The sequence below is a fragment of the Echinops telfairi genome, unplaced genomic scaffold (genome assembly GCF_000313985.2).
Source record: "Echinops telfairi isolate 266 unplaced genomic scaffold, ASM31398v2 ScPeMD7_655;HRSCAF=1070, whole genome shotgun sequence".
Taxonomy (NCBI): domain Eukaryota; kingdom Metazoa; phylum Chordata; class Mammalia; order Afrosoricida; family Tenrecidae; genus Echinops; species Echinops telfairi.
The window spans coordinates 12,562,398-12,588,547 of NW_022104553.1; the positions used below are offsets into that span (position 1 = coordinate 12,562,398).

A 26,150-nucleotide genomic window follows, 5' to 3' on the forward strand; every position below is an offset into this window, starting at 1 on the left:
CAAGATGTCTTTTCCAGATTCCTGGAGGAGGAAGCGGACCCCATCTCTTGGGCCCATCCCCACCACTGACTGTGCTAGCGGCCCCTAAGGCCCCCAGCCCAGATCTAGTCTTGGGATGAGGAGAGGGAGGCTGAGAGGGGAAGAGAGCCATCCACACAGAGAGAGGCACCGAGGCCAGGCCAGAGCTGACCTTCTGGGCCAGGGTGCCTCTGGACTCCCCCACCGCAGGCCCTGGCTCCGTCACAGGGCCACCAAGACCGAGTGGCAGGGTGCCTTCCTCTCCTGCTTTGAGCATGCTGTATTTGCAATCAGAAAGTTCACCGGTCCTGCCAGCGTGCTTAAATTAGTTCCCATGAAAACCAAATCATTTCATTCGCAGAGAAGGGTTTAATTGCAAGGAGAACGAGGCGAAGGGAATTCTGTTGCCTGTTTTCATTGAAGAAAATTACTGTACTTTCCCCTGTCTCCTTACTAAACAGAAGCCGCTTAGAAATTGGTCTGTAATCACCAGCAATGCCTCCTCTCCCATTCCTTCTCCTCAGTGCTTGCCGTACCTCTTCTACGCCCGGACCCAGCTCTGGATGTTCTCTGGCCCCTGCTGGCCCGGCAGCCCAGCCACTTCCTTGGCCTACGTCCTTGGCGGGCACCCCTTTCCTGGGCTGCCTCCTCATGCCACTGCGGTGTGGAGACGGTCACTTCCAATGGCCTGGCGGGGACCGCAACAATGAACTGGCCCCTGAAGAACGGGTGCAGTTCTTGAGCAATTAGGGTAACTGGCTCTTGCTCAGTAGCGTTGGTGAGAAATTATAGGTGGGTCACTGAGGGCAGAGGGTCTCTCTGACCAGGGTCCCACACAAATGCCAGGCTTGTCTGGTGTCAGAGGAAGCCAGCCTCTAACAGCCGAAGGGTCACTAGGCGCAATTGTACGGGTACAATATATAAAGATTACAGTAAAGGCTTAGAGGATAGGAACGATAGGAGAGTGTAATAAGGGAGTCAGACACATTTCATGGTAGCACGCTCACCTCAGCCCCTCTTGGTGGTCCACATAGAGATGGGAGAAGAGAGCCTTTGGGCTATTTATAGGTAGCCACGAGACATGCACATGCACTAGTTACATATGTCACAGGGTGGGTGGAATCTACAGGAAGGCCCCTGAGCTCACAGGTGAGGAACCCTAATACCTGCATCTGGGGGAAGGTGTGAGAGGGGCGGGGTGACAAGGTGGAAAGAGAAGATGGCTGCTTCTGTAGGGAGACCACATCACCATGTGCTCACTTTAAGGCAGCACAGCTGTTAGGGGAGAGTCCGTGGGAACGATACTTAAAGCAGGATAATGCGCTTGGACTTGATCTCTAACTGGCCAAAGTGGAGGCTTTCCTACCGTGGAACACCCGCTTTCCAGATTCCTCTGTGATCAGTTAGGGAATAAAGCCGGGGAAATCCTGCAAACACATCAGCTCCTGCCCAGGAATGCCGGCACCCTGTTCTCTCCTTTGGGAGAGCCCTGCCACCTCACACAGCCCAGGCTGGTCGCAGTGTGGCTGCTGCTGACCCGTGGGTGGGGGGTAGGAGCCTTGGGGCTATGACCAGGGAGTGGGTGCTGTGCCTCAAGGCGTTCAAATGAAAAAGGGTGGGGGGACAGAAAGAGATGCTGACCAAACAAAATCAAGGCTGGAAAGGAGGTTCTGGAAGTGTTCTGTCCTTAGTGATTCCAACGCTGGGCTCCCCTCCTTCTGGGCATTTCCATCCGTGGGGCATTTCCATCCGTCCACTCACGGGCCTTCCCTGGAGCACCCGCACGCAATGTGCAGAGCGCTGGGTTAAGTGCCGGGGGACAGCCAGATAGCAGAGCGGGGTTACAGCCACATAGAGCTGACCGGGGCAGTGGCGGCAGTGAGACGGCTCAGCGAGGTCAAGTGTCTTGACACACAAGGCTGGGCTGCCTGGATTTGATCATTCCTTGGCCCCGTGGACCTCACAGGTAACAGTTATTGTAAGTATGGGGTCTCCTAGGGAAGGGAAGGGTTACATGCGGCTCAGGGTCAGGAGTGACTCTGGATCCAGTTCTTTGGTAAGCACAGCTTCTTGGCCCTGCCTGCAGGAAGGTCTGTTTTGGCACCTCAGTCCCTTGGGCTGGTCCTACCCCTGTCTTGGTCAGACAAGTGTTTTAAAAGCTCTTAAGCTCCACTGGTAAGTGCCCAGTGGCACCCACTCCTCCAGTAAACCTTGGCCCCCAGTTTTCTTGCTCTGTGGGTCAGTAAGCCTGGCTCCTGCAGTGGGGCCGGCAAGCCTCCTGACTGAGGTGCTTAGCTCTCTCTCCCTGGGGGCTGGGAAGCCTGCCACCCCATCTCCTGCCGCCGCCGCTGCTCCCACTGGGCGCTGCTGGGCCGATTGCCACTTCTTGCCATCGCTGGTATTCCAGCTCCCTCTCTGCCTCCTGGGTCTAGGTGGTTCTCAGGGCAGGGACCCCAAGTTCAAATGATCTGCTCCCCTCCTGGCTCTTTCTTGGTAGTAGTGAAGCCTTTCCTTTGCTCTGGGATGGGTTCTCCTTTAAGTCTAGCAGGTTGGCAAAACTCATCAGTCCCCTTTTTCCAAGTTCCATGCACCTGATTTGCATGGTACCACTCCCATAGGGGTTCCATGCCCCTCATTTGCATGATGAGCAAGATGTTCACTCCCTTTGATGGGCCACACGCACGTCATTTGCACAGCCCCGCCCACCCAGCTGCTTGCTGAAAGTGAGGAGCCCTTGAAGCGTTTGCGGATGAAGGTGAAGGATTGCGGTCTGCAGGCTGGATGGCACTCCATGTGCAGAAGACCAACCTCGTCACAGCTGGACCAATGTGACATCGAGATAAATGGGGTCAAGGGTGATGATGTCTTCTCACTTGGAGCCAGAGCCAGTGCTCCCGGAAGTAGCAAGATGTCACACAACAAATTGTCCTGGACAGGTCTGCCTGATGGGGGTGGGTGGGGTGGGGGTGGGGGTGTGTGTCCTCTTTAAAGAACAAGGGTGTGCCTTTGAGGACTAGGGGGCACCTGACCCGAGCCAGGGTAGTTTCGGTTGCCCCATATACCTGTGAACGTTGGACATTGGCTCAGGCAAAGAAGAATCCATGCATCTGAATGACGGTGTTGGCCAAGACTGCAAAGCACCAGGGACTGCCCAAAGGACAGACAACTGTGTCCTGGAAGAAGTCCAGCCAGAATGCTCCTCAGAAGCAAAGCTGGCGAGGCTTTGCCTCAAGCCCTTTGCACACGTTATTGGCCAGCCCCCCGCAGAGGTCATCAAGCTTGGCAGGGAGGGGCCGTGGAAAGTCGAAGTCCCCCCAGGAGATGCGCCGACACAGGGTTGCAGCAGGGGCTCACGCCTGAGCATGGCGAGGGTGGCGCAGGGCTGGGCAGTGGTGCCTTCCGGTCGCACACAGGCGCGCTTGGGTCGAATGCACTGGATGCCACCTCACAGCAGCAGCAACCCGGTCACTTTGTCGGAATCGCAAGACCGTGGGAGAAAGTCTGTATTCCTCCAGTGGGTGGCGATGACGGATCGGACCGGAAGAAGGCAAGGGAATGAGCCTGGTGGAGATCCAGGGAGGTGAGGCGTGGGCAGCTGGGTCAGCAAGTGCAATGGCTCAGAGACCTTGGGTGGGTGAGGGCAGTAAGGAGGGAGCTATGGGAGAGTGGAGGGGGCTGGAGCCCAAGAACTCCCGGGATGGGGTGCCAAGCACAGCGAGCCTCCCCAAAGCCTCGTGCAGCTCTTTGCTTCTGTCCTGGCAACGTGCAGCGCCCGGAACGGGAGACAGCCTTGGCCTCCCTCTGCCTTTCTTTGAAAAAGTCAAGGGGTAAGAACTTGGGCTCCAGGCCAGGCTGTCTGGATTCAAACCCCAGCCCCACCACCTGGCCGCCCGTGCCTTGGTTTCCTCCCTTCTAGGAAGGGAGTCACAGCTGCATCTACTTCAGGAGGCTGTGGCGAGGTGGCTGTAGCACCGGGGGGAGTGCAGCGTGTCAAACTGCGTCAAACTGCATCGCTTGTTGGCTGCCGACTTCTTTCCTAATCGCTCTCCTGCACCAGAGACAGTGACTTGCCCGCGGTCCTCAGCCCATACAGGGCAGAGCCAGCCCCGAGGGCGCTGGGCTCCCAACCTCCACGTCACTCCATGCCCCCCAGGAGTGCATGCTGCCCACAGGTGCATGTCAGGTGATGCCATGGGCCCCTGGGGTCCTGTTGCCCCTCCCTAGTTCCCTCCCACCTCTCTTCTCTCTGGCCCAGCGGAGGGGCCCTCCTTTGGGTCTCTGTAACAGCTGTCCAGAGGAGCTAGCTTTTGGGTTAACTTATTTCCCCCTTCGGGGGAGGCCGACAGGATAATGGATTTGAGTCCACACACCTGCTGCAATGAAGGGATTTAAAAACAACAACTTATTTTTAATTTTTCCGAGGCTCAAAGTCAATGGTGTATTAATTAAGGGGGAGCAGCTGCTACTGCATTTCTTATGATAAGTCAGTGACAAATAGCCGTGTTTACCTCCCCCCCCACCGCACCCCCACAGAAACTCAGAAGGTAGCCTGGAGGCCTTGGCTGGATGTACATGTCTGAGATTGGTGAGGTCCAACCTCTCCTTCCCTCGACACCAGTGCTGCTTTATGGGTGCCCACCGAGGTCCGGGAGGCTGTTTGTCACCAAGGAGAGGCAGGTCTGCCGCACTGGGGAGCAGATGAAAGGGATTTGGGGCGAGCAGCTGAAACACCCCAACCATAGCGTCCATCCAAAATATGCTCTCAGACCCCATCCCCGGGCAGGCTCCCTCCCACCCGCGCAAACACACCATTTCCCTGGTGAGCTAAAAGCTGCTTAGACAGGGCCCTTCAAAGCTAAGGTCCGCAGCGGAGGCTGAGCCTGGTCTCGGCGCACCGGAAGGGGAGCAGGCGGCGGGGCCTTTGTTGGCGCGTTCCTGGTATTTTGATCTGCGTCTGCTTTCCAAACAGGGCTGCAGACGCACAGGCCTGTCTGAGCTCCCTTCTGGGCGAGGGAGGGGCCCTCGCTGCGTCCTAGACAAGGAGGGCCGGCCTCATTCTTCTCTGGGTGCTTTTTGTTGGTCCGTTTACCCGCTGAGTTTGGTGCGTCAGCGCGCACAGTTGGGGCCCATGTGCATGGGTCACAAACCGAGACTGGGCATCTGCCTGAGCTGGGTGCCAATTTCACATGCCTGCAGTTCTCGGGAATCCTGACACACCTTGGCCACTGGCCTCTCAGTAGCGGCAGAGCTGGGGGTCTGCAGGATACATGGGGAGGGGGCATGGTGGTTAGGCTTCTTTCCCTCCCGTGGGTGGGGCTCTGATGGGACAAGATGGCTGCAACACCCCCCTTCCCAGTCAATGCACCCGCGCCCGGGGCCCACTGTGCCCCCTCCCAGGGCCGAGCCCCAGGAGATTTCGAGCTCTCACCAGGCGGCATAAACGGCCAGAGCTTCTATCCACGCCACCCACCGGCAATGACCGCGCGCTGTAAGAAGGGCCACCCAGTCCCTGGAGCTACCTACCCTCCTCCCAAGGCCATTTCTTAAACACTGCTCTGGAGCAAAAGGAGACAAGAGACACATGGACTTTTAATAAATAGTTTATTCATCAGTGGCTTTCCACGCCCGTACTGTTGGTGAGAAGAGCTCTTGGCTGCGGGCGGCCTGCTGGCCGGCCGGCGCTCAGAGTCCAGCCCTGCGGATCCCAGACATCAGAGGAAGTGACAGAGTATTGCATTGCTACAATGGCCGAGACGGGCGCTTTATTCAGGAAACCAAAGAAACACTCAGACGGGAGAGGGGTGGCCACATCGTCTGGAGGCAGACGCCCGCCTCTGCGGGAGCGGCGGAGCCCGCACCACGACCCCGCCTCAGCGCGGCGCAGGGAGGGGGGGTGCTGTGGCCGCCGTCAAAGGCATTCCCGACGGTGTGCAAGGCCAGCACGCACAGGTCCGGCGGTGGCGTTGGTGAGAAGCACCATGTAGGGCCTCGCTGGGAGGCTGCGGGCAGCCCCGACCCTCCGCTGGGCTCCCAGGCCCCGACCCCACCCCCGCTTCCGCCCGGGTTCACCCACCTGACCGGAGGACCCTGCCCGCCAGGCTCTTTGCAGGCAGTTCTCCGCTCCGTTTCTAGTTCCTAGCATCCCGTCCCGTCCTTCGGACAAAAGAGGCCCCACCCAGCCAGAAGACCGGCTTCCTCCCCTCACCCTAAAGCTCCCAGTAACCCCTATGAAGGCACAGATACCCAGCTCCGCCCCACCCTGCTGCCCGTCCTTGGCCCGCCCCACTGCCCGCGGACGGCCACACTTGCTCCGGTGTTACGGCCCCAGCCCTGGGCCAGCTGGCGGGGGACCCACAGGCCCTCCCCCTTCCTGCCGGCACCGCCTCCGCTCAGCTCCGACCTTGCAGGAAGCGCCCATCCTCCAGGGAGACCCTGGGGGTCGGAGTCGGAGGGGATGAAGTCAAGGCAAGTGTGAATTCAGCACCGGTTGGGCTGGTGGCCCTCTCGCCCCTGGAGTGGGCTGTCCGGGGGGACGGGCGGGCTGGGAACAGGCCCCTCCCCGCGTTTATCGCTCCGAGTCCGAGAAGGACGAGGGCTTAGTCCATCTCCACACCAGCATGTCCTCTCCGGCCACGCGGTGCGACTCTGTCTGGATGCGGGACTCGTTGGAGGCCAGGAACTCCACGGCTCGGTCCCAGACCCGCTTCAGGCGCCGCCTGCAAGGAGAGGCGGCTCACAGCGCCTGCCCTGCACCGCAGAGGCCAGGGGCCGTGGACCCAGCCCTTCGTAGTACAAGCGCCTGCGCAGGCTTGATCCAGGGGAGACGCGGAGGCACTTGGGCGGGGAAGAAAGGGTGCCGCAGCTCTGGCTTCCAGAGCGTTCAATTAAAGGAGCAGAAGGAGGTGCCTGCAGCTTGCCACGTGAGGGCCTGCTGGGCGGGGCGGCTCTGGAAGGCACCTGTGATGCAGCTGCCCTCACCAGGAGCTGGCTGCGTTTTGATGCCCCATGCGGGCTCATTAAAGCGTGACCACGGCTGTAGAGTGCTCACCCCGACTGTGGAGGCCAGGCTGCAGGAGCCCCTCTGCAGAAGCAGAGCAGCAGGACAGGCCTTGCCGAGGAGACGGGGTTGCTGCAGGGACTCTAGGGGGGTCATTTTGTTGCCTGTGCACCCCAGCCTTTTCTCAGCCTTGCATGGCCCCAGGGTGGGGGGAAGCTTGGATAGGCGGGGGCAGGGGAGTCCAACAGCTAAGTCAAGGGGGGCTTTTCTCCCTCCTGGCCTGAGGCCTGTCACCACCCGACCCTACAGCCTGGTGAACAGCCAGCCCCCACTTTTTGCCAAGGCCACACCCTCACTGAGGGCCGACTGAGGGACAAGGATGCCCACTGCGCTGCAGGCAGGCGGGTCTGAGCCGGCCCCTCCTTCCAGAGCTGCCCATTAACAGGTAATGAACAAGCCTCCAGGAGCCAGCTGTTCTAATCAGCTCCCTGCTTTTCACAGGAAACAAGCTCTTGCAATCTCTCTCCATCTCCTCCAAACAGCCCTCAGATAGCAGCCCAGGTTCCCACGCAGGGCCGCGAGCTAGCTAATGCGTCCCCAAGTGCCGAGAGCTGGGCGAGGCTGGGCTGGGTGGCTTGGGAGATGAATCAAGAAGTAGAGAGCCAGAAACAACAAGGGGGCTTCCCAGGATGGGAAGTGTGCAAGACCCCTGCCCCTCCCTCAGGAGCAGCATGGGGCAGCCCAGGGTGCCCCTGCCATTGCTGTGCCCAGGTGGGAGGGGTGCGGGTGACTGGGCCGTGAACAAGGGCACCGTCCTCTGCCACCTGATGTGAGTGAGAGTATGTGTCAGAGATCATTTATGTCCAAACAGTCACGGCTACTCAAGTGCCAGGCACTGACCGGAGCCACCCCCCGGGGCTCCCTGTCCCCCCACCGCCTTCCCTCAGGACCGGTCACTACTGACTGTTATGTCATCTGTCTCTCCCTCAAGACAGGGCAGGGAGTTTTCCTCTCTCCTCTTCCCCAGGGCCCAGTCTGGGGCCTGGCACACAGCACGTCTTACAGACACGCTTGCTGAGCAAGTGAATGAGCAGGTGGAAGAATAGCCACTTCTCTTCACGACTCTGGGCTTTATGGATGAGGCCCAGAGAGGCCGAGCGAGTTAGGCGTGGTCACACAGCACCCAAGGGGCAGGGACTCCTTGGAGCTCAGCAGCGTCCAGAGCCCCCGGGCCCCACTCCCTGCAGCCTCAGTGAAGGCAGGTGGACTCACCGGCTCTGCGGGGGGATCAGCGTGTCGCGCACGTGCAGGATGCCCACATACGGGTAGCGCTCCATGTCCTGCTCCCAGTCCACGTAATGGTCCTGGACCACATCTGCAGGGGGAGGACACTGCTGAGGCAGGGACTTGTGGGCAGGCATCCGTGCGGGCCTTTCACCCGGGGGGTGGGGGTGTCACGCACCGATAATCTTCTTCACCATCTCATACATGGCCTGCTCCTCCTCTTCCAACTTCCGCCACCGGTATTTCAGGAGGATGAGGAGTCCCCACAAGAAAGCCAAACCTGAGTGGGAACACAGGACACCATTAGTGTGCCACCTCTCCCTTGGTCACTCAGATGCCCAGGGGCCTCTGCTGAAGGTGAGTCTCTATGAGGGAGGTTGTGGCCGGTCTGTCCCCAGCTGCATTCAGAGCCTGCATTCAGTGAGGTGGGCAGCCTGCAGGCGTGCACTGTGAGGATGCACTATTAAGCAATCACATTTGGGGTTCTCACTCCCACCTTGTGTGCGAGCATGTACGTGCCAGGCCCTTTGTATCTGTAGCTGCTGCCATAGACCATCACTGTGGTCCCCGGCGAGGTGACCTGTGACTTGGAACACCCACCATCACTAGAGAGCTGGCCATTGCTGTGACTTGGCCTCTCACCATCATAGGTCCCCTGGGACCTCTGCTCAAAGGCTACATTCAATGTGGGTTGGGGGGGTGGCGGGGAGGCGGCAAGGCCTGGCTCTCCTCCTCAGCCACCCAGCACTCGGGCTTCCTTCCTGCTTTGATCCCAGGCCTGCAGCCCATGGAGTAAGGTGAGGCCAACCCCCCACGGAGCCCTGGCAGAGGCAACACCCACCCAGCCCTGCCTGACCCAGGGACATTTTCTAGTTTTCCGTCCAGGTCGGCCTCCAACTGCCCAAGGGAAGGACGGCCCAGGGCAGAGGTCCTCTGCCTTATTAGACCTCGGGTCACCAGGCAGACATGACTCCGGGACTAGCTGTCTCTGGCTCAGCACTCAGGCCTGAGCGTGGCTCTGGGGTGGGGGTGGCAGGTGGTATGTGCGTGGGTGTGTGTTGGGGCAGGCTGCGCACTTACCCCAGAAGAAGATCAGCACGTGGGTGACTGCGGTGAGCAGGGCACGGCTCAGGCGGCAGCCGACACCCATGCGAGGGCGGGTGGACTCCAGGCACACCACCTTGTCCAGGGTGGTCACCAGCTCCGAGGGGTCGTCCCCTTTCAACCTGAGACAGGGACACGGGCGCTAACTGGCTGCAAGCAGATGGCTCACTCTCAGCAGGCAGTGCCGAAGGAGGTGCTTCAGGGCCTCTGGGTGCTGACAACATAGCTCGGCAGCTCCATGCCCCCTTTCCAGAAATTTCCAACACTGGCTACTTAGAAAGAATAAAGCCTCAAAGACGGCAGCAGGCTTGAACCCCTACCGCTAAAGTAACGTCCCCCTCTGTCAGCTCTTTGACGGCCCCTCTCAGCGTGCAGAAGATTAAACTGTAAATTGGATTCCCACCTCCCAGCACAGAGAAATGGAAGTGTTTACTGAGTCTCTGGCTCGGTGAGGGCTGGGCTAGGGCGGACGAGGCAGCACTGGGAGGCTGTGCGTTTCCTCCGTGACGGGAGGCACACGGGTGCGTAAGTGCAGAGCGGGCCCTCCGCCAGCCGGTGGGGATGGAAGCTGCCAGAGTCTCCCTGGCCAGCCCCCATCAGGGGCCATGAGGACGTGAACAGGCGCACCAGGTGACCCCCCCCTCCAAAGGCTGTCCCTATTTCTTCCCGGCCCACTTTAAAACGGGTCTCTCAGGCTGGGCTCAGCCCCCACCAGGGCATTTACTCTAGTGGCTCCATTAATACAGAGGCACAGGCCTCCCCCGGCTGTTCTAGCACAGGGCCATCGCCCAGCCACGCACAGCAGACTCCTGCCCTTTTACAAGCCGCTGGACCTGGATGGTGCGGTGTGTCCAGTGATCCAGCTGTCGGTGGAGTGGCCCGAGGGGCTCCGCTGGGCGCGCTGCTGGTGGAATTGCTAATTTGGGTGGATTAGTGGGAAGAGAACAAAACCTGAGTGTTTTAATATCAGTGGCTGGCACCTGGGCAGGGATCCTGACGCACAGAGAGCCCTGGGAAGGGGCTGAGACGGCTCCATTCCCAGGAGGAGAGCTCCGGCCCTCTGATGGGCTGACAAGTTGGGCTGGGAGGTGGGGGAGGTGCGGGGGGGCTGTGAAGGCCCAAGATCTCATTGAACTGGTTGGCAGTGACAGAAAATGAGGCAGAACTGCTTGGTTGGTATGAAACCTGGTATTTCTGTGAGTAATTTTCACATTGAGCAAAAACAACACACAGAATCACTTTCTCCACAAATGAGCCGAGCCCTGAGGGCAGGGTATGCTGAGCGGCTGAGACAGGGCTCAGGTGCCTGTGGAGGACGTCCAAGCACCTGGCTGTGTGTCCCAGCTTGAATCTGCTCCTCCCCACAGCCCACCGTGGTGACCCGGGCTGGACCTGAGGCCCCTGGGATGGAGCCCAGAGGACGGCAGCTGACAGTCAAGGAGGGGTGGTCCACCGGTGCCCACTGCTACCCCGCCCTTCACACGATGCCTGCCTGCACTCACCAGATGCCCACATCCTTATTACTGCTCAGGATCCAGGCCAGCGCCGCTTCGAACTTGGCTCGGGAGCTGCCGGTCACATTCTGGGGGGAGGGCGAGGTTAGCTGTGTGTGGGTGCTGGAGAAAGGAGGCTTCTCCTGGGTGCCCTGTACAGGCCCAGAGCCTCCTGCCTCTAAATGCACCCCAAGCTGGCAGGGGGAGGCAGCTGAGGAGAGCCCAGGACGCGGGAGGGGGTGAAGAAGCTCACACGGACAGACGCAGCGCAGGGCAGGGGCGGTGGCTGAGAAGACCATGTGCTGGAGGACAAAATGACCAACAGCACTGGACAGGGGCTGGGAGCCTGGCTGCAGATGGAGCTCCCCCGGGACCGGCGGGGTGCTCTGGGCAGCACCCCCCCTCTGGGCCCCCAGTTCTTCATCTAGCCCAGCGGTTCCCAACTTTCCTGACCTCGGCCCTTTCATACAGTGCATCGTAACATTTTTGTTGCTACTTCATAACGATAATTTTGCTACTGTTATAAATCGAGCGACCCCTGTGAAAGGGTCGTTCAACCCCCGAGGGGTCGCGATCTATGACATGAATGATTAACCAGCCCCGCCCTCTGTTCCCTTCTTTAATTCTAACCGCCCCCCCCCCAATCAGAAAGACTGGGGAGCAGGGGTCCCGGTAATCGTGAGGGCAGGAGGGCGGCCAGGCCAAGAGTCTGTTCTCAGAGCTGCAAGAAGGGAGGGGAATGGGGCCCGGGAGCAGCACAAAAGCAAGTCCCTGATGGAGCCCACTCCCGGTACAGCCCCCCCACTCCGCCTTCCCCCCCTCCCGCCTTAACTTTAGGTAACTGACCACTCCACTAGGTTATACAGCAAACAAAAGCAAAGCCCAGAAGCAAGCGTGACGGAAGCGGCAGGTAAAGGAAGGGAAAGCACACAGGAAGTCCCGGGCGTGGGCGTGGTCCGCCCGCAGCTGCTCACCTGGACGTGCTCCTGCGCCTCGGACACAGGGATGCACTTGCTCTTCAGCTTCTCGGGGTTCCCACACTCGAAGTTACCTAGGGCACACGCACACAGAGACGCGGAGAGAGGGCATTTCACTCTGGAATGGCCGAGAACGGGCAGCAAACCTCAGCTCGAATAAGGAGCCGTGGCCGGCAGCGCCCCGGCTTCGGGGGCCCTCTCCACTCTGCGGCAAAATCAAACACCACTTAGCTTGGATCGATTCCAGATCATTAAAACCTGACCTGCAAAGCCATGCGACTATTTGCATTAAACGACTAAAAGGCTGCCCAATATCAAGGTCTGTTTGCAATTGAGTCCTAAAAGGGTCAGACAGCCCGCCTGGGAAGGTACGGGAATGACACTATAAACAGAGCCGGGGAGGAAGAAGGCAGGGGCTGTGGGCGCCGCGCGGGGGAGGGGGACTCCTGACAGAGGCAGGTGACCTGGAACGCAGGTCCATTGTTTTGGGGGTCCCAGGGAGGATGTCTATTGTGGCCCCCATGAAGGAAGGAAGGGGGGCGTCTGTGTCTGGGAGCCTCCCCCTTGTCCTGGCCCAGGTCTTTTGGGTGTAGCCTATGGGCCACCCAGCCCCTGGGACCTCTTCTTGGTCCCGACTGCCCCAGACTCAGTGGCTGGCTTCAGCTCTCGGCTTGGCCGTGTGCCGAGTGTCCCCGGGGACAGCCAGACGGGCGGCACAATTGAGCGGCCTTGCCTTGTGCAGTCTGGGAGGTCTGTGTGTGTGTGTGTCGGGTGGGAAGTAGCTGATGACCAGAATCCCCCAATTCTCATGCTCAAATCCTTCGCCTTCAAAGTTGGCCTGGCCCTGCTGGGTCCCCAAGACCCAATTGGAGTTCCTTATCCTCGTCAAGCCGACCCCACACTGCCCATCCCACCCAGACAAGTCTCCCACCCCCTGCCCCTTCCGTTGAAATCGCTCTACTTAGATGACCCCCATGCCAGTCCGGCTGCTTTGCCACATCCACTGTCCTGCCACACAGCTCTCAGCATGCCACGTCCCCACCCGAGCTCCCTGGCCATCACTACCTGCAGAAGCAGCCCCGGCCCATGGGGGCATCCAACCAACCGTCCCCAACTGACCGTTCTGTCTTCCCAAGCCTGACCCAATCCCTCCACTGGGCTCCTCACACACAAGACAGAAGCTCTCTGGTCATCAGGGCTGTTATCAGAGGCCACTGGCCCATGACCTTTCCTGACTGCAGTCACCTCGCACCCACTAGGTGGTGGTTATGAAAACACAAAGCAAAATGGGCACTGCCAAGTGTTGGCGAGGAGGTGGCGGGATGGGAGCCCTCCTCCCGAGCTGGAGGGAATGTAAGAAAACAGGGCATCCCTCGGAGGTTCACTGCGGAATCACCACACCACACAACCTGGCGCTTTCCCGCCTGTCTGTGGGCTCTGAGGACCGGAGGGCCGGATGGAACCAGAATGCTCTTGTAGCACGGGTTCCCACACCGATTCGGCTTAACGCCCTCTTCTCAGGAAAACCACGATGGCGTCCTCCCTGGCCATCAACCCGTTTTGTCCGACAGCCCATAATCCAAGATAAAGCATGGGCACCGGCTTTGGCGCCCTCCCCCCTGGATTATTCCAGCACCCCCAGGGGAAGTAGTGCCCACTCTGGCAAAGAAGGCTGCATACCAATGTTCCTGGCAGCACCGTTCACAATAGCTGAGGCCTGGAAGCACTTATGTCCACCAGCAGATGAACAGATAAGCTGTGTGTGTGTGTGTGTGTGTGCGCGCGCGCGCAACGGAACGTGACTCAACCATAAGGAGACAGGAGGTCTGGTACTTGCTTCGACGGGCAGAGCCACTATGCTGAATGAAAAGAGGCACAGAACAGCACGGCTCCATCAGGTCCCCAGGCTGTAATCCCTGGGGAGCGGGTGAAGGAGGAGAGGGAGGGGCAGGAGAGATTGCTTAATGGATACAGACAGACTTTTTGCTCGAGGCAGAGGAAACGTTTGGGGTGGTGCTGCTGGCTGTGAACAGCGCAACTGCACGGAGCGCGCACGTAACAAGGTCTATTTCCTCTCCCTGACCACACGCAGCCGTCGCTGGGTAAACCTGGTAGGGTCCGTTCCAACTCACAGTGACCAGCGGGCAGCAGAAGGAACCACCAGGTCCCGTGCCATCCTCACGCTGGTTCTGTTGGTGCCACACACATCCCTGGGAAGCATCACTCACTGCCATCGAAGCCCCTCTGGTTTCCACGGGGCCGGAAAGCCCAGTCTTTCTCCGGAGGAGCCGCTGTGGCTTCCGTCGCAGCCCGCTTGTGATCACACCACCACCAGGGCTCTGCATCGGTCAGCCCGAGTCTGCGACCGTTACGCACTGACCCTCTCAGTGGCAGCAGCAGTTGTGTGGTGGGTGATGCATTGAGCTCCTTGAAAGGTCAGCAGTTCAAAACCACCAGGCCCTCTGAGGGATAAGAAATGAGACTTTACTTCCGTAAGCAGTTAGTCTCAGAAACCCACAGGGGCAGTTCTACTGTGCTCTATGGGGTTGCCACCAGCCTGCAGTGACTCGATGGCAGGGAGTTGTGTTTCTTGTTTAACCTCATTCACACAGGTTCATACCCTGGCCCCAGGTGAGGAAGACTGGGAACGGCAGGAAATGCTGTCATGCTCGGATTAGGACTCTTTAATCCCATAGAAGTCAATCCATGAGGAAACCAATCTGGGGAACATTTCGTTTGGAGGAGCCTCATGTGAGACTTCCAGTTTGTCCCTGTTAGGGACTGGAAGGTGCTCCCCGATGCCCGTGGGTGTGACCCATGGGGAAGGGGCCGTGGCAGTGTGTGGGCGGCTGTAACGGCCTTCTCTCCCATGGTGGTATAGCTCCCATCGACTGCTCAGCTAGGAGATGCAAACGAGGTGTCTGCAGCTCGCCAAGGGGCTAGGCCAGCTGGAGACTGCACACAGGTGGATGGAACCCTGATGAGGGAGTGGCCGTTCTGCCCTCCCAGTCGTTTGAAACGAGCCATCCCAAATGTGGAGAGAGGACGTCGATATTGCCACGAGGGGTCAGGGTGACGCACACCCTTCAGATCCGGGGTTTCTGCACTGGGAACCTCCTAGACTCAAGAGACAGAAGCGGGGTGGGGAGTACCAAGTAAGCTACAGTGCCAGAGAGGGTCAGAAGCAGAGACAGTCAGCTGGCAGCAGAATGGGGTGCCCAGCACGCTGGGGTTAGCTCTTCTGGAATAAACTGTGTCTTCCCAAAATATGTGTTATAAGTTCAAACATCTATGCCTGTGGTTATAATCCCATTTGAGAATGGGCTATCGTTGTTATGTAAACGGGGCAGGAGTAGTGTAGGGTGTCTTGAGTCAGTGTTTTTTCAGACATAAACGAGATTAAGCAAGCGATGGGGAGATGCAGAGATGGGTGCAATAGATGCCAAGGCACGTGGGGATCTCCAAGGGACCAGGAAAGAAGCTGATGAGACAAGGACCGCCCTCCACAGGCCCCGAGACAGAAAGCCTTCCCCTGGAACTGGTGCTCTGAATTCAAACTTCTGGCCTCGTCTGTGAGAAAATACTTTTTTTGTGTGGGGAAAACACATTTTTTATCGAAGCCATCCGTTTGTGGGATTTCTGTTCTAGCAGCACCGGATGTGTGAGGCAGACTCTGGTCCCGTGAGAATGGGGAGATCTCTAACAGATCCCTAGAATGTGGGTGGATTGGGGACTGGGCTAGCAGAGCCTTAAGGTGCCTGAGAGTGAACGCCCGGAACTCTCCCAGCAGACTTGTTTGTCGGTCGAGTGATGGGCGACTAAGGCACTTCTGGGGAGGGGTCAGGAAGAGGAGAGGAGAGCTAGTGGGAAGGTCTCGGTCATCGTGGACAATGCCCAGGGGGCCGGCAGCACAATGTCCACAGCAGTGGGGGCGTGAAAGGAGCTTCTGGTGATTGGGCACTGGAGGAAGGGTGACGGTGCTTCAATGCCGGGGCAAAGGGCTTGTCAGAAGCAAGGTCAAGTGCTTTGTGGAAGGCAGAACTTTGCAAATGATGGACATAGCTACCTAGCTGATAAGATTTCTAAACAAGGTCTTAAAAGGGCTGTGTGGTTTCTCCTTGTCACTAAGAGGGAAACATAAGAGGAAAGAGTTTTAAAACAAACCACACAGAATAAAAACAGAACTCAAGCGCTGGGCGTGTCTGTTGTACACACTGAGGACATGTGTCCTAGAATGCTCAAGGCCAGGGCTCACCGTTAAGCCCATGACTGCCGGATCTGACCAGCTACCACAGCAGAAAACCCAACAGCTCGGACGGAGAGGGTTGGGTGGAGAAAGAGCGAGAGGAAACACCACCAGCGGAGAAGGAGCGAGCGGAAACACCACCGCCGGTCTCTGGAAATTCTACAGGTGGAAACCAGACCAAGGGACTGCGGTCCTTGTTCCTCCACGAGGAGGAGAAAACCTCCGTCCTGGAAACCGTGTGGAGACCCGCAGCACTGCTGGACGGGCTTTCTGGATTTCAAAGGGTGGAACCGGGATGCTGGGTCATAAGGGGCTGGGTCACAGCCTCTTAGTTTGCAAAGAAAGATGGATCTTCACCAACTGCAGTTGGAGAGTGCCAGGGGCCGGTGCCATGCCCAGGGGTAAGAAGGATGGGGTCTGCTGGGCTTGAGAGGTAGGGCACAGCTCAGGAGTCACCCACAGTGGAGAGAGCAGTTGCCATCCTTAAAGTCTCACCCACGATCGACTCACATGACCGAGAAGATAAGACTCTGAACTTGGGCGAGATTGAAGACTTTGAGGAGGATGTGCTGGGGTGAGTGTGTTTTACAGGTGACAAGGGCATGGGGTTTTCCGGACCAAAGAATGGAATGTTAGAGTTTGAGTTTGTATTCCGCCCACAGATGGGCTGTAAATCCTAGCTCCTGTGCCTGCAGGAATGGGCTGTGATTAAGGCAGGATTGGGGGAGGGTGTGTCATGAGTTGATCTCTTTAGAAAGCAGAGATGGGGGAGAGGGAGGTCTATCCAGGAGTAGCCCAGAGTCAAGGGGCCGATGGAAAGAAAGCCTTCCCCTGAGCTCGCACCTCTAGCTCCTGACTGAGCCCTGGTGGTGTAGTGGGCTACGGGTGGGACCACTAACCACAAGGTCAGCGGTTCCAAACCACCAGTGGAGAAAGATGCGGCTTTCCACTCCTGTCAAGAGTCGAAGCTGGTCTCAGAAACCCACAGGGTCGCTGAGTGGGGGCTGCCTCCAAACGAGAAAACACGCTTCAGTTTGTTCACGTCCCGGAGTGTGGGGCTCAGTAAGAGCACCAGATAACTCAGACAGTCCCTAAGCGAACTTCTCCTTCGTAGATGACCCGTTGTTGAAACAACTCTGAATCGTGAGCATGCTTTGAACCTTCTGTAGCTATGACTCCTGCCTTCAGTGCACGCGCCCCCACTGCCATCACGATTCTCTAAGGAGTGACCCTACAGGACAGGGTGGAACTGGCCCCCTGGGGCTTCTGAGGCCTTGCATCTTTACAGGAACAGCTGGCCGCATCTTCCTCCTGAGGAGCGGCTGCTGGTTTTGAACATCTGACCTTGTGGTCAGCAGCCCAACTCGTCGGCCACTCTGCCACCGGGCTCACGCTCGGTGCCTACTGGAAGCAGTAAAAGAATTGGCAGTAATGACAGACTTGGGAGTCGGCAGACTTGAGTTCATCCCCCAAATGCAAACTTCCGGGCTGTGCCACTTTGTGCAGTTCCTCACTCTCTCTGCGCCTCAGTTTCCCACAATTCTAATCAGACATACGAGGCTAGATAATGACAAGCTAGTAATCAGAACTGATTCATGTTTGCAGCATGCATCATGGTTTTGGAACTTTATTTGCAGTCATATACTTAAGACACTGCAAGTGCTAAAGACATGAGTCGGTGAGCCTTCTTAGCTATCTAACCTACGTTCCAAAACTGAATAAATGCATCTTCTGGGAGAGTGACTGTTGCCATGGTCTGAGGGTGGCGCTGTGCACGGCAGGGAGGCCCTTCTACTTGGGTATCTGTGATGGCCACTCTTCTCCTACTGCAAGCCCTGCACTTAGACACAGGCCATCTTTCTTACGGTTCCGTGTAAACTTGAGTATCTGGTTAAGATAAAATGGCTCTATGTCCTGAGCACCGTCTGCAGTGCTCTAATAAGTGTTTCTGAGACGACATACACGGTTTCCTTTGGGAACAGGGACGAGGCTCTGAGCTGCAGTGGCGGCTGGCTTTCCACGGAACTCTTGTATGGTTCACATGTATCACTACGTGCATACGTTACGGTTCAATTGCAACCCGGGGCTGCTGGGAGTCCGAGTGGATCCGACAGGGCTAGCTTTCCGTGCTGCTCACAGGGGAAGAGAAGTGGGAGGGACAGAGACTAGTGGCGCATTCTGATGGCGCGCGATGTGTCTGGCCTCCATTCTTATGCCATTGCATCTGCCCAGAGTCTTCTGCTAGAGACACAGCAGTCTGTGGCAAGGCCCTCTGAGTGGGCTACCTCCTGTCCCCTGGGGGCCAGCACAGTGCCCTGCCCACAGCTGGCCTCTGACATGGGGAAGAGTGGGGGCTCCCACCCCGTGGGCCTATTTCTGTGAAGTCCACTGCCACAGGGCTCCCCTTGCCAGGCCGTTAGATGGCACAAGCCAGGCGCACATACGGAGAGGGAGGAGAAATGTCTACTGGGACGCTTTGCAAACTTTAGGAATCCCCTGGGGTTCTTGTGAAAATGTAGCGTCTAACAGGCTGGGGGGGAGGCCCCAGATTCCGAATGTCCTATACCCTCCCGGGTGGGGCCGACACTGCTGGGCCTTGGGCTACGCTCCTCCGAGCAGCAAAGGTGAGGGTCACCCTTTCAGGCAAGAATTTACGCAGTGAGAGGAACCCCCGCGAGGACCACCGTGTTGCCTTGAGCAGCAGCGTGGCCTTCTACCTCTCCCCCCGGCCCTCCATGGAGGCGCCCCGTCTATTAGTCTCCCGAAAGTCAGGAGCGGGAGGCACACAGATGGTGCCCCAGAAACTAACCAAAGACCGAGGAGCCGCCCGACCCTGTCTTCCCGGCAACCGCCTTAAACCAGCCCTGCCTGAGCTGTCGCCCACCGGAAACACCCGTCAGTCAGTCCTGAGCCGCTGGCTGGCTCACGTGCCAATCAAATCCAACTCCAATGAGGCTTGAGCCCTGGGCTCTCGAGTAGCTGCCTTGACGCAGGTGTCGGGGAGACCAAATCAGGCAGTGGCCATCTGTTTCCGGGGTGTCCCTGATGGAAGGGGCTTGAGAACACCCTCTCCTGGGGCACAGCGTCTGCCGTGGCTTTACAGACAAACGGGCCCAAGCTCACTGGCTCCACTTGTCCGCTGGGGAGCACGGGGCCCCGAGAGGAACAGGGACTCGTCTGAGGGGCCATGGCCAGAGGGGGGCCATCAGGATCAGCAGCCAGGGAAGACCAGGGCAGTGTGGCCTGTTGGGTGGACACTGGCCAGGGCAGCGCTCAGGCAAAGAACCCTGCCCCTAGTGGCACCAGGGCCCTGGCAGGCTAGACACCATGCAGGCTGCCTGCTACCTGCCCGGGTCTCTTTACCTGCTTGGGCCGACTGACCCAAGCAGGCACCTGGTCTAAGGACACAGAGTCTGAGAAGGTGTAGCCCCTTCCAATGCCCGCACGGGGAGCCCCTCGCTGCAGCTTGGTGTGCACACAGCAGCCCCGGGGCTCAGTGAGGCTGAGCTTGGAGAAACACGGAGGTATCTGGGCAGAAAAAGCAGGGAAGGCGAGGGCCAGTTTCTGGGCTTGTCTTTGGGGAGAGGGCCACAGAAGCCTCCCAGCCTGGCCGGCGGGGCCGCAACCCTCAGCCCCCCGGGGCACCGGCCGAGCTACTCACCGGCTTGGATGGCCAGGAAGTTGTACAGCTCATGCAGCTGCTCCAGCAAGGCCGCCTTCTGCTGGGCCTGGCAGAACTGAAAGGCACGGGACAAGAGGTCAGAAGGGCGCGGGCGGCAGGGTCTGCCTCCCCAGGATGAGGACACAAAGAACATCTCATTCTCGGAAAAGAAACCGAAATCCATTCAACCAAGTGCTGGGCCGAGGGTGAACGGACTGAAAGGGCACCTTGTAACCATGGAGGCAGAGCTGAGCGTGCACAATGAAACAAGGAGTAGCCGCCCGCAGCTTCCCTGGTCTGCCCCCCTTGATAAAAGGGGGGCCGTGGGGTGGTGCGGGAGCCCAACTTCCTGGGAGGGAGAGTGTGTGCTGTTGGAGCTGGGAGCTGGGAGCGGCCAGGACGGCCCTCTCTGTCCACTGGGGGAGAGGGGGCCGACTGTTTAACCTCAGACTAACCTCCACAGAGATAGGACATTCCTAGAAACCGGAAACTGTGTGGGGGGGATGCATCTATGCAGACCTACGCCCCCAGCACCTGTAGCAGAATTGCTATCAGTTCCCCCGTTGTAGAACACCACGAGAGCGTTGCTCTCAGAGGTCGGGAGTCAAGGGCAGGAAGGGGGTGTGCGAAGTGTGGCTCACTGCCTACTCTGCCATGGGACCAGCTACCGTCAATGAATGAATGGTTTGATCAGATTCCACAGAAGAATCCTGCTCCTGCTCAAACGGGGGAAATGCAGACCAGAATTTCAAATTCCCCTGGACTCTAGACTTTCTGGAGTCGGGGAGGTGGCCCTGAATCCCTGGAACTATTGCCTCCAGTTAGTCTGTTTAACCTTGCGCCAATAGTATCCCTTGGAGACTTTTAAAACCTGAACATTTCACCTTCACTCGTGAAAATCGGCTGTCTTGAGCAAGTGCTTTTTTAAGAAGCATCTATACGGGACCAATGGAAAGACTGGAGGGAACCTGAGGGACCATAGTTCACGCTCACGGGGAGGAGCCGAGGGTGAGGATGGCCACACAAGTCCAGGACTGTCACCAGTGTGGCTCAGCGGTAGGTAGGGGAGCCACGGAATCGGTGTGTGCTGCTGGGCGGAGGACATACTGCACACAGGAGGGCTGTTGGTCCTGGAGCGGATGATGTTCAGATGCTACTGGGCGTGGAATCCTCACCACAGTCCCGTGGCAACTCTGTGTCTCAGAGGAGCACGCAAGGCTGAGGGGCTCTGGTTAGGCCAGATTCACCAGTCTGACTGCAAGCCCATCCCACACATGCCGGAGGGGGCCTGGGCGCCGGACCAGCTCTGCTGACGGGCTGGTAGCAAAGTCCCTTTCCTCCTGGGTCTCACTTGCCACTCTCACCTGTAAAGGGAGGGCCTTGGCTTCTAATGGCCTCTTGATGGCCAAGATGTGTCCTCACCTGTTGCCATGAGACCCGAGGCCCTTGACCCGGTACACTGCTTCTAGACACCACTCTACAACAGACCTCCGGGAACAGGCCTCACAGTGGAGGCAAGAGACGCAAACCGTCTGTTAGCGATGCCTCAATGACACGGGAAATGCTGCTAGTAAATGCTAAGTGTAGCAGAACCTAAAATAGATCTCAATTTTAGAGACATCCGTAATGCAGAAGACAGGCTGGCAGGGAAAGGTCCCCGAGGTTAATGGTGATTACCTAGACGTGGTAGTCAGGGATGCCTTTTCTTTCCTTTGCCAGAGTTTTCGAATTGTTTACAGTACACACCTGTTACTGTCACAACCGGGGGTGGGGGAGCCATAACAGCTAACACTGCTGCCAACATACGGACACTGAGGCAGCCGGGTGCAGGCAGGTCCCCCCCAGTGAGCCGGCCCGGTGGGGCCAGCCAGCACAGCCTCCTCTGGGGGCACCATGGCAGAGCACATACAGCAAGTGCCACAGCCATGGGGGACTCACATCGGGAAACCCTCTGCCTGCTGGGGCAGCCACAGAGGGAATGAGAGGGTTGTTCAGCACGGCCCTCAGAAACACTTCCAGACCTGCACACGAACGCTGGGGGCTCCCGCGGACTCAGAGCTCCAAGGCTGCCTGCAGTCACTGGGCCCAGAGACCAAGATGCCCCAGGTGGAGCCTCTGTTAAACCTGGGCCCCAGAGCGCAGCCCCAGGGAGCACCTGCCTGCCTGGCTTCCTGCCTGTGGGAGAGCAGCTCAGAGGAGGGCCGGGAGAAGATCTATCACCCTGTGGGGGTGACGGATTGAGACACGAGGGACCAGAAGAACAGAACAGAACCAGGGGCCCCTTTGCCATGAAAAGCCGAGCGGTAGTAACAGCGCCGCAGACGTCTTGCAGAAAGAAAAAAACCATTCTCTTCGCATCGTTTCTGCTTCCAGCTGTCAAAATTCCAGTTGCTTCTCTGGCTGCCGGTGTTTCTGGGCCGCTTGGTCTAATCATCAACTGGGTTTTCAGATTTATTCCCCCTCTGATGAAGGGCAGATTAAATTCAGTATGAATCTGTTTCTACAAAACAATGGGCAAGCAAAGCTATCTGGAGGGTGAGTGCAGTAAGGGAGCGAGATACAACACCCCCTGAATCTGCACATCAGATAAAAAGCTGTCGGCAGCACAGAAAAGCCCCTGCATTAACTTGGGGGGGGGGGGTGTCTCAGACCCCCCAGGGGCCCCACAACCACATGACCTTTCTTTCCAGGTAGCCAGCCACGTGAGCTCCGGGCTTGGGGGACGACGGGGTGGTGCTGGCACGGTGTACTTAATGAGACGACTAAGTCATGGCCCCTGGCAGCACCATCTCCTCCTGGCAGGATTTATGACCTGAAGTTTACTGCCTCGTATCTTGCCCAGATGATCGCCGGGTACCCAGCATCCCATCTCCCTGCGAATGCTGCTTTCATGACTCTCAAATGGCTGGGGCTGCTCGCCTTCCCAAAATATTATTTGTAGGGCACATTAGCACTTCATAAAACAAACCAAAGCATAGGCGAGGCGGGCTAATTCCACGTAAGATGTGTTTTACAACCCTCTTGTCGGCGTGTGCCCTCCCCTCCCCACGATGCTTCAAATCAGTACAGTGTTCGCAGAGCCAAAGATGTACTGCCAGGCTCTGGAGAGGAGGCTGTGGAGTTGAAAACCTGGCAGAGATGCTTAAGAACGGCCAGCCCTTCCTCTTCAATCCAAGACATCTGAGCGGTCTCTTAGCAGGGACCTCCCGCATGCACCCCCCTACATCGACTCAGGTGGAAGATCAAAGTCCCCGATGCTACGAGTGATGGGGGAGGGGGGGTACTTCCCTAATAAGCTCAGGGTTGGATCTTGGGTGCCTCACTCTCCGTTTCAAGGACTCCTTTACCGGCTCAATGGAGCCCAGCATAAGCACTGTAGAACACGGGCAATCCTGGCGCATCTGGGCCGCTCTCCCTGAAAATGATCCTACTGCGCTCCCCCTTTGTCCTGGCGTGGTCCCGCACGTGTGGGAGGGGGGAGAAAGGCTGGAGGAAGCCGGACTCACCTCACCCGTTGTCTCCCTCTCACAGTCCACCGGCAGTAATTTCACTGAGGCCAAGAGAGAAACACAAAGGAAATTAAAATGGGGGTTGAGGAAAAGGAAGACAAAAATGGGGATCCTGCTCAAGACCCGGGGAAGCCAAACCTGACTGGCCCATCGTAAAGACGCCATGGAAGCGAGCGCTTTCACCTTGCAGGCGCCGGGGCACAGACACCCAAACAAGCTCACTGCCATCGAGTGGTCGCGGGCTCCCAGTGACCGCACAGAGCAGGGTGGAACCACGCCTGTGAGTTTCCCAGACGCCGGTCTTTTTCCTGTATGGTGGCTGGTGGTCTCCGTCCAGTCCAAGGCATAACCACTCCACCACCAGGGCTCCTCTCAGGGGAAGGGATGCAGGAACAGGAGGAGGATGTGGACTGTGTGGCTAAGGGCCTCCTTGGGCAGGAGACCAGAACTGGACGGCGCCGGCTACCACGACTGAGCACTTTGATGGAAGAACATAAGAACCCTGATCCATAGGGGGCCAGTGAGGAGCAGAATTTCAAATTCTCATGGACCAGGCTCTCTAGAGCCATAGAGGCTGGATCAAAGCCCAGAAACAATGGCCCAGAGATGATCTTGAAACTTTAATCCCCAATGACCCTTGAAGCCATGGTAAACTGAGCAATAGCTGAATTAGCTTAACTAGGGTCCCTATAGGGTTGCTATGAGTCTGCTTCGATTTGGTGGCAGTGCGATCAGTGTCTGGGTTTGGAGTTAAAAAGGGTGTGCCTTGAGCATCATGCTTCTAGAAAGGACCTATCTATACGAGATCAAATGGACGCCAGCCACTGGGAAGCAGGAACCTTAGAGGGAGGCAAGTCTTGTTAACAAGGAAGCAACGATGCAGAAAAGGGAGGTGGAAATGGTTGAACAAGTGGGAAAATGTACACAGTCAAACTGATCTGTTTTGCTATGTGGTTCTCAAGCCCCAAAAAAATTTTTTTAAGAAGACGGGAGGCAGCAAACTACCAGGGTTTCCTCATTCTGGATTAGGAGGCCTGCTGGTGTCGTGGTTACACGTCAGGCTGTGATCCCGCATGGTGGGCAGTTTTAAACCACCCGCAGCTCCGCGGGAGAAAGACTGGGCTTTCTACTCTTGTCAACAGTCAGTCTTGGAAACCCGCAGGGGTGGCCAGGAGTGAGCAGGCTGGCGCGATGGCAGTGAGAGGAAATTCTGGTGGAAGAATTTCGGGGTAGCGTTCGGCTGCTTACTGCAACGGAGGCAGTCCTAACTCACCCACCAGTCCATGGCCGTCTGCTCCCATGAAGACTGACAGCCGGTGGGCCCTACGTGGGGTCATAACCAACATGGCGGAGGCGGGCAGCAGTGGGCAACCTCAAACTCCAGATAGGGTCATTGTTAACTTGACGGCCGTGGGTTTGGCCTTGAATCTCAGTTGAACATTATGAGTCGTGGACTCTTGGGCAACTCACTCAACCACTCTGAACCTGCGTTTCTGCATCTGTAAAATGGGACCAGGGAGGCCTTCCCTAATCTGAGGAGCTGGGCTCCAACAGGGCAAGATCCACGGCGGTGTTTAAACTATAGAAACTCATCGCTACACACACCGCGGGGAAAGAGCCCCGAGATCCCCAGTCACGAACGGAGCGCCGCTGGCTTCCGGTATCACAGCAGTAAGGATAACCGCGACGCAGTTTGCTGTCCTGAATGCGGTTACAGTTACAGCACAGTACTGTCACAGTCCAGCCTCTGCTTAGTCCCTCACCCGGACTGCTGATGACACCTGCTTGCAGGTGAGACCTGTTTGAGGGTCTGGGCACATCCGGGATCCTGGTCCCCTGGGACTGGTTCATCCACTCAAGCATCTTTCTGTTTTACAACAGCTAAAAGAGTATTTAGCGTCTCCCCTTGTATTTTGGCTCGAGCCTGGGAACAGTCAAGATTGATCACCGTGCTTGATAAGGACTATTAAAAATTTGGTGATATGGTATGGCTTTAGCCTTACATTTATGAGGTGACACTATGCTATTTTTGCCAGAGGCCAGATTGAAGGGAGCCCGATTTCTTTGGAAGAAAGGAAATCTACAAATCCTCATCCAGACACACTGTACCCCCAGACCTCTCACGAGCACGTCTGATCCCATCACTAACTGTGGGTAGGGGCATGGCTGGGCATGTCCTCGAATCTCAGTCCTCTGGACACGTGCTGTAAGAAGGCTACAGGCAACCCCAAACTCGCTGCTCACGAGTGGATTTTGACTCACGGCCAGGGCTGCAAATCTTTAAGGGAGCAGCCTTGTCTTTCACCCAGGAAGCAACTGATGGGTTTGAACGGCAGCCCTTTATAATATAATACCCCTTTCTATCCAACCGAACTTCTCAAGGGGATTCTATACCCGTCGCCTATGAAGGGATCTCCTTTGACAAACGGGCCCCCAGTGCCCCGCGAGATGTCCAGCGAGCGGCGGCCTTCTTTGGCGCTGCAAAGCTGGGCGCCCATCAGCTCTGTCTTTGAGCGTGAAATCTGGGGGGGGGGCCTTCCAGCGAGATCAAAAAGGCAAGGACGCTCTAAAAAGGGGTGGGGGTGGGCCTGTCTGGCAGAGGGGGTGTGGCTTTCCCTCCAGGAAGGACAGCCAGTGGTCGCGTAAAAGCGACCACGGATGCAGCATGCGCCCAGCGCGGGGCGGGAAGGAGGGTGATTAGAAGGGGGGTTAGAGCAGAAACAAGAGGAAGTGAAAGCAGGTTCTTGCAGATGCAGGAGCCTCAGCTGGAGGAAGGGCAGCGAAGGTCAGGAGGCGAGGAGGCGGGCCAGAGGCAGGGGACAGGCTGGACCCCAGGAGCCCCCCCTTGCGCCGGCCGGCCG

The 26,150-nt window shown here is 57.8% G+C and overlaps 1 protein-coding gene across 1 annotated transcript; it reads right to left on the reverse strand.

Moving 5' to 3' along the window:
* Window positions 1–5,602: 5,602 nt before the first annotated feature.
* LEMD2 (LEM domain nuclear envelope protein 2) lies at window positions 5,603–24,361 on the reverse strand. The gene is made up of 8 exons (XM_004717246.2): window positions 23,287–24,361; window positions 19,781–19,856; window positions 11,871–11,947; window positions 10,906–10,985; window positions 9,380–9,525; window positions 8,478–8,579; window positions 8,288–8,390; window positions 5,603–6,734 (listed from the first exon to the last, which is right to left on the reverse strand). The coding sequence occupies exons 1-8, from the start codon at window positions 23,515–23,517 to the stop codon at window positions 6,584–6,586; spliced, it is 966 nt and encodes a 321-aa protein (XP_004717303.2). The 5' UTR covers window positions 23,518–24,361; the 3' UTR covers window positions 5,603–6,583.
* Between the last annotated feature and the right edge of the window lie 1,789 nt (window positions 24,362–26,150).

Bases quoted from the DNA above. Each gene is read 5' to 3' on its own strand.
- LEMD2 (XM_004717246.2), bottom strand. From the start codon at position 23,517: ATGGCAGTGAGCTTGTTTGGGTGTCTGTGCCCCGGCGCCTGCAAGGTG. The intron at 11,948-19,780 runs GTGAGTAGCTCG...CGTGTGCCCTAG, and splicing joins CTTCCTGGCCATCCAAGCCG to GTAACTTCGAGTGTGGGAAC. The intron at 8,580-9,379 runs GTAAGTGCGCAG...GTTCCCACTCAG, and splicing joins CGTGCTGATCTTCTTCTGGG to GTTTGGCTTTCTTGTGGGGA.